The sequence below is a fragment of the Schistocerca piceifrons genome, chromosome 1, assembly GCF_021461385.2.
Source record: "Schistocerca piceifrons isolate TAMUIC-IGC-003096 chromosome 1, iqSchPice1.1, whole genome shotgun sequence".
NCBI lineage: Eukaryota > Metazoa > Arthropoda > Insecta > Orthoptera > Acrididae > Schistocerca > Schistocerca piceifrons.
In genome coordinates, this window is record NC_060138.1 from 774,182,009 (window position 1) to 774,197,755 (window position 15,747).

General features: G+C 42.8%; 1 protein-coding gene across 4 annotated transcripts in view; it reads right to left on the reverse strand.

Moving 5' to 3' along the window:
• The window catches only part of LOC124712492 (colorectal mutant cancer protein), a 613,504-nt gene that overhangs the window by 261,845 nt on the left and 335,912 nt on the right, over positions 1-15,747 (reverse strand). Inside the window, exon 1 of one of the 4 annotated variants that reach the window (XM_047242815.1) lies at positions 1,941-1,959. The exons of the other annotated variants lie outside the window; for them this stretch is intronic. Coding sequence (XP_047098771.1) covers positions 1,941-1,943 — 3 coding nt within the window. The 5' untranslated portion in view covers positions 1,944-1,959. Of the gene's footprint in view, positions 1-1,940; positions 1,960-15,747 lie in introns of those variants that run through there. 4 annotated transcript variants of the gene reach the window in all.

A 15,747-nucleotide genomic window follows, 5' to 3' on the forward strand; every position in this document is an offset into this window, starting at 1 on the left:
TTGTCACACAGCCCAAATCGGTCCACTTACCAAATAACTACTGCAGCCATATGCTCACCAGTGCCTTTCAGAGTAAGAGGTACGACAAGTAAATGCTTGAAATCTTTGCCCGTCACTAGAACAGCAACTTTATGTTCGAACGTTTTGATAGTCCCTTGGGCAACTGAGGGCAACCGTTTAATATCCCAAGACAAGACCACATGAGGAAAATTTTGAAAAAAATGACTCTTCGGTTTTCTTTATTTTACTTTTATAGATCGCCTTGGCTCGGTAAATGTTAGCTGGAGTTACGGAATTTACTGAAATATCGTGGCCAAGGCACTTTGCAGTTACAATAAATGAAGTACTTGCTTCTCGAATAGAGAGAGCTGCTCTCGATACCAAGCAGAGACGAGTGTCTGATCAACAGGTTATAATCCAGGGATTGAACGCAATTTTTTATTTTTTGGAAGCGAAAACTCGCCCTCTTTGTTACTAGGTGCTTCTGATAATGATTAAGATAAGTCTTTCAGTATAACTGGCTTATTGATATTAACGACAGCTGCGTAAAATATCTTCTTATATGAATATTTTTTTCTTACTTTGTTCACTTAGTTCTTATTTTCGTGGTTGAAACTTTGTCTACTCCACTCATTGATACCGAGCGAGGTGGCGACTGTTTAAATCGGCGTCCGGCCATCCAGTTTTAGGTTTTTCGTGATTTCCCTAAATCGCTCCAGGCAAATGCCGGGACGGTTCCTCTGAAAGAGGAGACATGGCTTAGCCACAGCCTGGGGGATGTTTCCAGAATGACGTAGGAGACGACGTACTGGCAGAAGTAAGGCTGTGAGGACGGGGCGTGAGTTGTGCTTGGGTAGCTGAGGTGGTAGAGCATTTGCCCAACGAAAGGCAAATATCCCGAGATCGAGTCTCGGTCCGGTACACAGCTTTAATCTGCCAGGAAGTTTCAAACCGTGTTGTTATACAGAAGCTGTACAAAGAATACTAAAATCCTTGACACAATCCGAGCTTGTGCTCCGTCTCTAGTGACCTTGATGTCGACGGAACGTTAAACCCAATCTTTCTTCCACTCACTGATGAACTCATATGATCTCCTCTACGTGACCCATGAAATTCTTTATCTTCTTGTGGTATGCTGGTCATGTCAATCACATTTTGCCGGGAAATGCCAAATAACTCGACGGATCACCTTTCCAAATCAGCAGTTTCGTATTTGCTTTAACCGTTTTTCCCAATTTCTCTTTTAACGCAGATTTTAGTATTCTTTGTACACCTTCTGTATAACAGCACGGTTTGAAACTTCCTGGCAGATTAAAACTGTGTGCCGGACCGAGACTCGAACTCGGGATCTTTGCCTTTCGCGGGCAAGTGCTCTACCACCTGAGCTACCCAAGCACAATTCACGCCCCGTCCTCACAGCCTTACTTCTGCCAGTACGTCGTCTCCTATGTCATTCTGGAAACATCCCCCAGGCTGTGGCTAAGCCATGTCTCCGCAATATCCTATCTTTCAGGAGTGCTAGTTCTGCAAGGTTCGCAGGAGAGCTTCTGTAAAGTTTGGAAGGTAGGAGACGACGCACTGGCAGAAGTAAGGCTGTGAGGACGGGGCGTGAGTTGTGCTTGGGTAGCTCAGCTGGTAGAGCACTTGCCCGCGAAAGGCAAAAGTCCCGAGTTCGAGTCTCGCTCCGGCACACAGTTTTAATCTGCCAGGAAGTTTCATATTAGCGCACACTCCGCTGCAGAGTGAAAATCTCATTCTGGAAACAGCACGGTTGTTCTCCTCCGCTTTAAGACGGATATTGGTTTCCCTCCACACTTCCTACAGTTGAACACTGGTAGATTTAGTAGCATCCAAAATTGTTTCTTTTATTTCCCTGTTATGGAAAATAAAAACTAAAAGTACTTGTTCCTTTGAAGGGAGCCGAGCTCTAAAAAACTCACCATTAAGCACCTTTTCTATCACCCAAATTCCTCTTTTGGTCCCCATTTTAAAGTTCAGTTACCTGCAAAAGATGAAAGAAAACACATGAGAAACACATCAGTGCAAAGCATATCAGTATTAGAAATTTCACTAGTTTGAGATAACAATGAACAATGTGCGTAACACCTAAGTATCATCCAGTCTTCTTGAAATTTGGAATGTATATCTTTTACATCATTATTCAGGGAGTAAGCAAAATCATATAAAAATCACATCTCTACAAACATGAAATGTGCGAATATGCTGGTTCTGGATGTATACGGGTAGCCTGTGTCGTCTGCCTCGCCTTTTACAGTTTCTTATTTCCTTCTCAACATGTTTGAGAACCACTTTTACTAAATACCTTTTCACTTTTAAACTACCGTTCCGAATCCAACTATACACGCCCAGAAAAAATATGAAAGAGAAACAGCCGATTAATAAGGAATGGAAATCACCGCCGTTCTGACCAGAGACAGGTGAATAGAGCACGACCTACCGCCTTGTCATTCTCAGCAATGGCGTCATCGGCGCTGCGATGTGGAGGAGATGTCCCCTCAGATCTGCATGCCGGCCACTGTCTGGTTAGCAGACGCGGTGCCGCTACTTCTCATTCAGGCAGCTCGTCAACTGACATCAAGAGACTGAGTGCACTCCGTTCCAGTCCTCCCGCCAAGGAAAAATCCCTGACAGTACTGGGAAACGAACCCTGGTCCCCTGCATTGTAGTTAGCCCTGCTGATAATTCAATTACAGAGGCGGACGCAGGTTAACGTACAACATTATTTCCTTTGGGCGTTATCGCAACCGTATCCTTCTGAATTATTTTCCAATCTGATAATACACTCCTGGAAATGGAAAAAAGAACACATTGACACCGGTGTGTCAGACCCACCATACTTGCTCCGGACACTGCGAGAGGGCTGTAGAAGCAATGATCACACGCACGGCACAGCGGACACACCAGGAACCGCGGTGTTGGCCGTCGAATGGCGCTAGCTGCGCAGCATTTGTGCACCGCCGCCGTCAGTGTCAGCCAGTTTGCCGTGGCATACGGAGCTCCATCGCAGTCTTTAACACTGGTAGCATGCCGCGACAGCGTGGACGTGAACCGTATGTGCAGTTGATGGACTTTGAGCGAGGGCGTATAGTGGGCATGCGGGAGGCCGGGTGGACGTACCGCCGAATTGCTCAACACGTGGGGCGTGAGGTCTCCACAGTACATCGATGTTGTCGCCAGTGGTCGGCGGAAGGTGCACGTGCCCGTCGACCTGGGACCGGACCGCAGCGACGCACGGATGCACGCCAAGACCGTAGGATCCTACGCAGTGCCGTAGGGGACCGCACCGCCACTTCCCAGCAAATTAGGGACACTGTTGCTCCTGGGGTATCGGCGAGGACCATTCGCAACCGTCTCCATGAAGCTGGGCTACGGTCCCGCACACCGTTAGGCCGTCTTCCGCTCACGCCCCAACATCGTGCAGACCGCCTCCAGTGGTGTCGCGACAGGCGTGAATGGAGGGACGAATGGAGACTTGTCGTCTTCAGCGATGAGAGCGCTTCTGCCTTGGTGCCAATGATGGTCGTATGCGTGTTTGGCGCCGTGCAGGTGAGCGCCACAATCAGGACTGCATACGACCGAGGCACACAGAGCCAACACCCGGCATCATGGTGTGGGGAGCGATCTCCTACACTGGCCGTACACCACTGGTGATCGTCGAGGGAACACTGAATAGTGCACGGTACATCCAAACCGTCATCGAACCCATTGTTCTACCATTCCTAGACCGGCAAGGGAACTTGCTGTTCCAACAGGACAATGCACGTCTGCATGTATCCCGTGCCACCCAACGTGCTCTAGAAGGTGTAAGTCAACTACCCTGGCCAGCAAGATCTCCGGATCTGTCCCCCATTGAGCATGTTTGGGACTGGATGAAGCGTCGTCTCACGCGGTCTGCACGTCCAGCACGAACGCTGGTCCAACTGAGGCGCCAGGTGGAAATGGCATGGCAAGCCGTTCCACAGGACTACATCCAGCATCTCTACGATCGTCTCCATGGGAGAATAGCAGCCTGCATTGCTGCGAAAGGTGGATATACACTGTACTAGTGCCGACATTGTGCACGCTCTGTTGCCTGTGTCTATGTGCCTGTGGTTCTGTCAGTGTGATCATGTGATGTATCTGACCTCAGGAATGTGTCAATAAAGTTTCCCCTTCCTGGGACAATGAATTCACGGTGTTCTTATTTCAATTTCCAGGAGTGTAGAGAGTTTAACATGACTGTCACCCAACTGGCGTACTGAATCTTTATGGTCCAAACTATATAGGAGGTGCTGCATCAAAATTGAGTATTCTGAGATAGGGAACTAATACTCTCTTATGAATAGACCTTAACTGACGTACATTATTTACAGCTTACAGCGAGTACTTAAACTCATAGCAAGTGTTCAAAGTGATGGCCACCAGTCTCAATGTACGGGTTGCTCCACAATCCACTGAAAGGTCTGTACCCTGAGTTCAAAATCATTTGACTTCAATACTGCACACGTTGTTTGTGATACGGGTATAAGTGCTTAACAACAAATGCTCTTCACTTCTTCACAGAAGTGTGAATTTCACGGGTAAATTGATAAGTGCTCGATCCTAGACCATCTCCTCAAATTCTACAATTTTTCAGAAAAACATTTGAGTAGCTCTTATGCTCGAGCGACAGATTTTCTCGCAGTTTCTATACAAGGCGATAAATTTATTCCTATTAGGACGAAAACTGCTGTGAATCTCTTCTCTGAACATCCGTTAGGCTTCCTGGCACAAATTCCTACTGCACCTTATATTACATGCAACTCTGCAATACCTCTATCGGCAACCAATCATGAAGTGTGAGCACTGGTAAACTCCACTGTGTGCGCGTCACCCAATGTCGAGTCGCGCGTAGTTTTTTGTTACTGAACATTAGCAGTTTGCGAACACTTGCTCCCCACGCTTTGCTCATTCAAGATTTCGTACCACTTGAAATATTCACTAGTTATTTATCTCAAAATACTCTGTGGTCTTCTGTCCTTTGTGGCACAGTGGTTAAGTGCCACATAACAGATCCAAAGGTCAAGCGTCCGATACCTGGTCTCTCCTAGGATTTTAATGTTATTATCACTTCCGTCACCTCTGGAAATGTTTGTCAACGTAAAGAATGTGGATCTGCATCGTGGTGCGGAGTTCACGCTAATCTGAAGGTCCCCCTATAACTAACTAGCCAAGTCAGTGCGAAGTTCGGGGGAAAGCCACAGCATACCATCAGCAATAATACCTTGGCTAGAGAACTAATTTGGTATTCAAACCAACCTTTGAGTTGTTGACAGCTTCACTTACCGTCTGTACAATTTTCCTCCATGAATGAATTCTGACAGGCGTCAGAGTTGTCGAAAATCCGACAAACATATACTGTGGTGTCACCGCCAGACACCACACTTGTTAGGTGGTAGCCTTTAAATCGGCCGCGGTCTGCTAGTATACGTCGGACCCGCGTGTCGCCACTATCAGTGATTGCAGACCGAGCGCCGCCACACGGCAGGTCTAGTCTAGAGAGACTCCCAAGCACTCGCCACAGTTGTACAGCCGACTTTGCTAGCGATGGTTCACTGCCTACATACGCTCTCATTTGCAGAGACGACAGTTTAGCATAGCCTTCAGCTACGTCATTTGCTACGACCTAGCAAGGCGCCATATTCAGTTACTATGAATCATGAACAGATAATATTGTGAATCATGTATCGTCAAGAGTGACGTTCCTCATTAATGGATTAAAGTTAAAAAACCAAGCTAATTTAGCAAGAGAAGCTAAGAGTCTCTACAAATTAGCGACCAGAAAAGTTCTAAAGTTTTAGGGGAATAAAGTTATTATAAGAATAAGGCGGTCCAGTCATTTCAAACACTTTTCTTCCCCACTGGCACTTTGTGACCGCCATATAGTCACCAATACAGTCCATCACTATTAATACTGACCAGTCGTAGTTGGATCATCTCTTATGTCTAAATCTCTCCCTGGGAATGTAGTAATGGAACCATAGACAGTAAAAATGTTCACTACTGCCTCAATTTTGTTAAAATATTTCAAAAAAATTGATGATGAGGGAAGGGTGGCCGTAACGCCCTATGCCTTGGGTATATCAACAAGAGTGCAATCAGGTTGTATGGGTGCTTGTGTAAGATTAAGATGGAATTTGTAGTAACAGGGTCGGTGGTAGGTAGCTAAAGATCTGTAGAGACCACTATCGTGTGCAGAATCGTCCCCGGACGTTGGAATACCCGCGGGAGACATGTTACACAACCACTCTCTGGAGCACTGCAAACACGCAGCCAGCTCTGCTATTCTCTCTCTCTCTCACTCACTCTCTCTCTCTCTCTCTCTCTCTCTCTCTCTCTCTCTCTCTCTCTCTCTCTCTGTCTATCTATCACGCTTCTGAAATTTCTGCATGTATTCTCACTGGTCCATCAATAAAGGCAGTTCATGTTACACGCTACCGAAATGTGGCGCAATGATCACATACATGTTAACGGCAATGAGCACTCAACAGAAACTTCAGTACTTTGGCAGAAGAGTAATCTCTACGACTCGAACAAGAAGGCTATATAAACAAGGATGTAGGTTAGGGCTCAACATCTCTTCGACATCGAGCTTTTTAAAGATACTCCTCTAATTTTAATTAATTACGAAGAGATTGAACAAATAGAATGCAATGTACAAAAACGGAATATTTTATCATAGAAATGTTCCGTTCAAATCTGTATTTTTCATTTTATTTGTTAAACTACTTCCTAATTTACAAATCTGATATCAACATTTTGACGCTACAATATTCCGTTTTTGTAGTTTATTGTATTTGTTGATTTATTTCATAATTTACTAAGGAGCACCATCCATTATTAATTAATAGCCTGTTCCTTAGAATTAATGTTGTATCTTCTCATATACTCTCACAACATTTTGTTATTTTCAGTTGTCGAACTCTTTAACCGTCTTAAATAGCAGCATCACGAAACATAAAGTAATTTTAATGACTCAGTACTTGATTCTACAAAATCAGACGTGTTACGCCTTGTAAAGATATTTTATGGTACGTTCTCTGCCGCTTTCTTTCCTTTTTCTGTTGTACATATTGTAAGCAGATGGTATGTCTATTTTACATCTGAATACGATTGGTAGCACAATCGAAATCGGTCATATCATTTTATAAACTCGCAATCTAGACAGATAAAGGTTATACTGAAGTCTAGATTGTTGTAAGGGTTCAAGGAAAATGGAACATATTTATAATGGAAATCACATACAAGAGGCTAGTGCGAGCATAGTTCCAGTGTTTGAGAGCCCATATCAAACAGACAGAAGAAGGGTCGTTGAACGAAATCAGAGATGCACTGCTAATAGGACTGATCAATACAGCCCATACAAATGTATAACAGCAAAACACTGAGAACTTAAACGGGAGCCCTTGGAAGAAAGACGACTTAATTCTCGCGAAACGTATTTGGACAAATTTAGAGAACGTGTATTCGAAGACTACTGTGTAACCATGATACTAGCACCACCCAGTACCTCGTGTAGGGATCACGAGAGTAATATAAAGAGAAATTATGACACGTACATAGACATACAGACAGTCCTTTTTCTTCGCTCAATATGCGAATGTAGAAAGAACATGGATAACATTGATATGACGTACTGTAAAGATTTGTTTCCGAAGTGACAACTTGCACGGAACTCTTATCACACAACACGTTCACATTCAATTCCACCTATCTTTTCAATCCTAAGTTCCGTCTGTATTTTATCTGCAGAAGATATGCAACACTTGTTGCCCAAATTGTTGGAACGTGTTGAGTGTAAATTTACTCGTATTATGCTAAGTCAAGGTATTTATTGTAAAAGCAGGAGGGCGGATGTCAAAATTATTTCCGCTTCCTGTCAGCGGTGCCGCAGCGTCGTACTCCGTGCACCAGTTGAGCTCTATTGACAGGACAGTGTTTTGCTCTCTTAACGGTATGTGGTGGTCCGCAGACTTTTCTCTCGATGTTCCTAGGGTTTTGAGTCCCCGTGCACTATCCCGCTTTCTCGGGTTAGCTCAGAATCTTCTTACGTTTCTATAGCAGCGGCCTGTGAACTAAATCCCCCCCACCCTCGGTTTACTGTCCAAGACCAATAGGACTAAAGCATATTCGCCTCTCTAAGGTTTCTGCCACCCGCGTAATCCCACTTGTGCAACCCGATATTCAGCATCGGCTTGAAGGATTAACTTGAACACATCTGAATCCCTTCTCGCAAAAAAATGTCGTCGTTCTTTGTAAAACGACACTGAGAAAACATTGATACTCATTCTTGCGCATGAAATATGATTTTCCCGTTGCATTTTACTATGAAGAGGGCTTTTATTCATTTATAGTTCCCATTCAGATAATAATGTACATTTAGTTTAACTCGGGCTCTGGTTTCTTTATAACACAACGGCATCTTCGCCCAAGCGTACCTCTTTTTCTACTTCGCCCAAAACTTTTCTTGGTTTCTATTGTCTTTCTATGTTTAAATGAAGTTCTGGGAGTACATTACTATGTCCGTGGATACCTTTATTGCCGCTCTTCTAATACAAAATGTCCCTCCCCCCATCCGCAGCACGCACACACACCACCAAGAAATCAGGTCGGACTATAGCAACATTCAAAAATCAGTTGGTACGATTAGGGAAACATGTGGCAAGTCTCGGCGTTGTTCGTCATTTAAACAATTATTACTGGTGTATGTTGGGCAAATTTAAAATAAAACACGTGTAACTGAACAATAAAACTTGCAGTATTATCGGCACAGTCAAATTAATTCATGCCTTATTACTCCAATGCTTCCGCGAAATAATAAAGCTGCCCATTCATGAAAACAGAATCCAGATCAACAGGAATCATTTGCTCCTCAAGTCCATTGGGCCAAACGGCCAGTCAGCTAAGGTATTCAAGCTCGCATACAGGAAGACTGTTCACAGTACCAGCAATGTTATCATTTGACGGATCCTTCCATGGACATAATGAATACTCCTGGGTACGAGTAACCTCGTAACCTGTGGTCACGTATAACGGCACGTACACAAATAATGAAATACCTTTCAACACAGGAACTATACTGACTTCTTCCCTATAGCTTCAACGTCACCTGAAACGAACTTATATCACTATAGTGGCAGAAATTACTACCAAAAGGGAATCAAAAATGAAGTCGGAATAGAAAGACAGAAAAAATGTGCCATTTAGTGTACTTGACGTACACAAAGAAAAGCATAAGCGCTGCAATCTGTAAAATGATATATCTGGTGTAATAACCATGCACATTCTGAGGATGGTGCCTGTTTGTTATTAGTCGCCGATACTGAATAGCACTGCGAGCCCGTGCCTTTGCGGGTGTAATAACCATGCACATTCTGAGGATGGTGCCTGTTTGTTATTAGTCGCCGATACTGAATAGCACTGCGAGCCCGTGCCTTTGCGATCTCCAGAGTGGCCACCTACACTAACTTCAATTATGATCGCAGAGCCGGCCGCGGTGGCCGAGCGGTTCTAGGCGCTTTCCATTATGGCGAAAACTTGGAAAAGGTCAGACATATCTGACATTTTCAACTCCTGATGACGACGGTGGAGATGGCTATAGAAATCACGAGTGTTTTATTCGAAACGACGCGGCTTGTAAGCCGAGAAGATTTTTACTGAAGCGCATCACCGCGAAAGACTCCGAGGTCACATATCTGACATGATTTAGTATAACCAACTTACGTTTATTTCTCAGCTCCTATGAACGTTTATTTCTCAGATCCAACTTACGTCAAGGAGTATGCCAACTTGCACAACGTCTGGGGTGCGTTTGCATAGTTGTAACATTTCCCTACATATACTTTTACGAATTTAGCTCACAATTTCAAACGATCTTTTCATCATTTATTAGTAACGAAAAAAGTAATTGTTAACAGCGTCGGTTACGCAACCGGTCAATATCACCGGTGTGAAATGAAAGTCAAAAACCAAAAGCTATTCCAACTGGCCCAAGTCTTCATAATAATAAATTTAACATTGGTTATAGCAATGAACATATAGTATTTCAATAATGTCAGTGTTATTAAAAATATGACAAACATTTTCCTCATTACGCTCCGGTCGAGTGTAACGAAATACAAGCATAATGCATGGCAGCAGTACAAAAGGAATCACATCAAGACAAGAAGAGGGTCGAGTCACGCAAATTCTGAAAAACCAGAATTGACATACGCTTGAAGACAACCGCCAATTATTCCGCGAAATCCTGCATACAAACTGGACAAACTTCCGGGTTATATGGTCGTATCCGACGAAACTTGAATTTATTGTTACCGACGTTTCGTGAAAAGCTGCGTTTTGTGTCTTCAGAAGTACTCCTAGGCCCGCTGACAGGTCGGATGTTGAAGAGAAATAAATGCCATCAAAAGGGGGCGTGGTAGAAGTTTAAATTGATCGGCAAAGAGAACGCGTGTCAAAGACAAAACTTACGTATTGAATTGTCATATGTCAAAGATAAAACTTAACCATCGATTCCATAGTACTACTGTTCACATATCACTACTCTTCACTATCTCTTCTTTTCTATTACAAAAGTCCCATGTTTACATACTACGCATGAGTATACGTCTGATGAATGCAGAAAGTCTTTACTGTCTAAGGAAAGTAGAAAAATTAGCTTTAATAGAGAATGCTCTTCATTCAGGAAACCATGAGATGAACTTTTCCGAAACCAAAGTTTTATCTTCAATGACAAAGTTTTATCAACGGCTATAAACACCAAAGAAACAAACATGGGGACAATGTTAACAGAAAAGAAGCAGCCATGAAACTCGGAGATATACGAACAGTTGCTCTACAGAATCAATAGACATTTTATATTTGACAGACGAATGTTCGATAGATAAGTTTCATCTTAGCCAAGAATTCTCTCTGCCGACCATGTGTGGGGTTCTACCACACCCCCTTTTTACGGTATTTATGTGTTCTCCGACGTACGAGTGTAACTCGTTGCTTGAGTCGGCATAACTCAGCGGAACAAGGAGTACCTCTGAAGATGTCCAACGCAACTCGGGACAAACCGTCAGGAACAATAACGTTTCATCTCTACGCCCATACAACACGGTAGTTTCAACAGCCAGTATAAAGCGATGAATCCGAAAATATACTTTAGCGCCACCCCCGTATCGCTCTAGCAGAGACCGTGAAGAAAAATAGGCTAATTAGAAGAAGTGCACAGCCTTTTAAGCATTCTTCCCACGCTCCACAGGCGATTGGAACGGCGAGGTATGCTAACATGTGGTAGAATACTAAGTGCCCTCTCCCATCCACTACAGAGTGGTTTGCCGAATATGTACGTAGATGGAGAATGGTGTTGACAATGTTATAGCAACTTACGGAATATAATTCTTCCAAAGCCGAAAACGCTTGGATTCTCCTGGCTAGAGACGTTGAACTGAAATGATCGTATGGCATTTATTGTGTTCGACTAGTGTCTGTCGGATATAACAAACCAAGAGTTACGGCTACTTCCTGAGTTAACGGAAGTTGAGGTACCACTTTCTCTTTAGTAATGTTTATTTCGATTTTCGGCTACAAAGAATGGGATTCATTTTTCTCACATAATTACGCAATACACCGGTGCATATACTAAATTTTATATTTTTCCAAATTTGGCCACAACATAATAATAATATAATAATAATAATAATAATAATAATAATTTTCATGTTTCAATGAGATAATGTTGTGCTCCGAAAATCTACTATCCTACAAGTTTCACTGAAGTTTCTCGTATTGAAAAAAATGTAAGGAGCGATTTCTTTCCTAACTTAAAATAAATTTTCATACCCACGATCGCTTTAATCAATATTTATTATTGACGACCGGTTCCGACAGCTGAAACTGTCATATTCCGATATGTAATAGAATGCATTTATATATAGTACATCTACCATCATGTAATTTGGAAAAAATTGTTGTTTGACAGTACAAGTACGGGAATGAAAATTGTACAGTTTGATACCTTCAAAACATTTTTGTTCCTAAATCGTGTTCCGTTATAAGTTTGTCAGAGACGCCATGTCGTCATTATGGTGGAGAATGTGCAGCACATTGTACATAGGTTTTGTCAAAACTATACCATATGCAGATACATTGCACTTCGTCCAAATGGATACGTTCACATACGAGCACTCCACTGAGGCTTGTTACTTCTTAAAGTGCACGATGTATAGTAAGAATGAGCATTTGTACGTATGTTTACGTTTACATGACGCTTATATATCATGGATACATCTGAGTCATAGTAAACGGTGCAAATGGAATGACAGTGTGGACGGCGTGCACATTGTTGCAGCCACTAGCTCGTTCTTACGTAGGCATCTTAAAAGAAGAACGTAAATTATTTTCTTTCTGCGTTAAAAACTAGATTTTTTTGTGAATAGTCCTTTAACTTGTATTTGTAATTTTAAATTTAAAGAGAAAATAATTTACGTTTTGTTTTTAAGATACCTACACAAGAGCTATCTAGTGGCTGCAACTATGTACAAGACTTAACCTTGTCACACTGTCATCCAATTGCACAGTATACTTCGACTGATATGTATGCATGATGTACACAACATGCCACGTAAATGTAAACATTTTTAGAAATGCGCATTGTTACTATATAGCGCACTGTACGAATTAACAAGCCTCAGTGGAGTGCTATGTGTGTGAACATGCCCATTTGCACACGGTGCTTTTTATCTGTATATGGTTTTAGTTTTGACAAGACCAATATATAATGTGATACACAGTCTACACCATAATGTCGACATGGCATAAGTGGTAAACTCACAATGGAACATGATTTAAAACCAAAAATTTTCTGACGGTATGAAATATACAATTTCCGTTACCTTACTTGTACTGTCAAACAAAAATATTTTCACAAATAATGATGGTTGATGAAGTCAATGTAAACGCATTACTCTACAGACCAGATAATGACAGTTTCAGCTGTCTAAACGAGTCGTCAATAATAAATACCAATTATTCGTCTTGACTGTAAATTTTTTTTACACACATTTCACTTTACAATAGTTAAACCCTTTCTACTTCATGCCCCAACAATACCTTAATGTAAGTAGCGCCTAATAATAAAAAAAACATAGCTCTTATGTACGTCACATGATTTATGAAATTTTTTTGAACCTTCGTAAGTCTCTTGTAAAATTTAATTATTCTGAGTTCCCATTAATTTACTCCAGGTGTCTCAAATATGCACCGAAATAGCAGTGACGAATGCTATAAGAGTACATTATTACGATACTAAATTCCAAGAATGACTTGAGGTAGCACTGGAAAGGCCAACATCGCCACGGCAGGTGACACACGCCGTATTCGCGCGCCTGGCGCCTTTAGTTGGCGGGGCTATCACTCGCCGTGTTCGTTGACCTAAAAGCAGAGGCAGCACGCACGTGGCTGCTCCACCCACTGACCTTAACTCACGCCCGGCAGCTACCTCAGCGACGCGCGTGACGTACCCTTTCCACTTTACACCGCGCGCAAGGACGGCGAAGCATCTCTGGAGCACTCCGGGCTTAAAAAATTGCACAAATCTTATAATGGAACTGAGGAAAACGCAGTAGCAGAAATGACTCACGCCACATCGAGTGTTTCACACAAATATGTATACACCAGGTCATAGGCTGAGCTAATTTTTGTGGTAAATACGCAGCGGACTGTTATTTTCAGCGCTACCAGAGCCAAATTGGGATTTCGCACAATGTTACCACATTTTGGAGCGCTGCGTAACAGTGCTTGCTTATGATGCCTTGTTAGCTGAGAAGTGATTATATGGGCGAAATTCTAGACTCCGTCTTCTTAAGCGACGACGATGGCAGATAATGAGATTTACGCCTCCTCTTCAGGGATAGAGTTTCACGCAATATCACATTATTCCGCAAACTTCAGAGGGAGATCGGTTACAGCAGCGCTGATAGTACCTCTCACTGTTCCAGAGGCAACTTGCTGCCAATCGATCTTTCCCTCCTGCTTTGTTTGCTCTCAGAACACTTTCTCATTGTCATAATGATTCATTATTCGTCTCGATGATTACTGTCGTCGTCATCATCGTCGCTGTTGTAGTGGTTGCGGTTCAGATTCCGAAGACTGGTGAAATGCTGCCCTCCACACTATCCCGTGCAAGTTTCTTCATCTCTGTGTAACTACTACAACCTACAGCTATTCTGAGCTGCTAAGTTCTCATAATAGTCGAGCCTTGGCTCAGCCTGTAGCTTATATCCCCCAAACTTTCCTCCATTACAAAATTAACTATTCCTTGGTATTTCTGGATGTGTCCTCTCAACCGACCCCTACTTTCAATCAAATTGTATCATAAAGAAACTTACTCCTCGACTCGATTCAGTTTATTTCCAGTGGTTATCTTCTCTATACAACTTAACTTCATCATTCTTATGTAAAACTACATTTCAAAAGTTTCTATTCTCTTCTTGTCTGAAGCGTTTATTCTTCAAGTTTCCTTCCTATACAAAACAACGCTCCATACAAATACCTTCAGGAAAGACTTCTCAATATTTATATTCGATGTTAACACATTTATCTTTTTCAGAAATGATTTTCTAACTTTTGCCACTCTGAATTGGGCTGTCGGGGCACTCTTCGTTTTGTATCATTTGAAAAGAGGCAAAAATCGTTAATCGTCGAATCACGCTACAGGACTTCAGTCATTCACTGTCCATTTTCTCTATTGTTTGGCCTAATGAAGAAGTGCAGCATTATATGGCGCTGAAAGCTAGGGCCCTTTGGGAGGAACAGTCTCCTATGTCCCCTACACGCAGTTCTCTTCGCAATGTTCGCTCGAAAACTGGTGAAGATTGACCTGCCGTCATTGACGGCAGTAAATCGATTGTCACTGGCAAGGCGATTCCTGTCTTTCGGCCCCTGTTCCTACGCCGTGTTACGTCGCTGACAAATGGCACAGTATTCGTCGTAGACACCTTGGACAGTCCTCATGGATGCAGCAACAAACTGAGCAACTTCATTCATACTGTAGTCATGGTCAAGTCCCAACACGATAGGTCTTTTCTATAATTGTGTCATATCTCCACGTCGATCCATACCACTGAGCTGATTCCCTATAACTGACTAGCACAAACACATTAATTCACTGCCATGATTTATGTGAGTGTAGCGGGTCACGTGACCAGCTGGTACGAGTTCGACACTGTCTACAGCTCTACAAACTACCAGTGACATCTTCTAATCGGGTGACTGGTGTTTCGTATATTGAGCTGTTCATCTGATCCATACCAAAAGAACAGGTCACGGATGTACAGGGCGGCACTCTTCTACCACCTGCACATCGCCTCGCTCCTATCTGGCTACTGTTATTTCATATGGCCGGCGGCTTTCCAGAAGTTCACCGCCGCTTTCCAGAAGTTCACCGCCGTGAGACTTTACGAACACAGGCAGCCGCTGTCTTCTGTCTTGTGGCCTGAGTACGGTATTGTGCTTCCCACTTCTACTGGAAATAATGAATCGCTGGGAAGTCGGTAAGGCATCTGTAAATTTTGCATTACATTACTGTGTGTTAAGACACTGTGTATCTGGTATATCCATGAAGTAACCTGATTATGCCGTCTACTGTAAACTGGGGTTGTTAACGTCTTTAGCGAGGCATTTAGGACACATTACTTGCTCCTCATGAATTCTGACATAGAA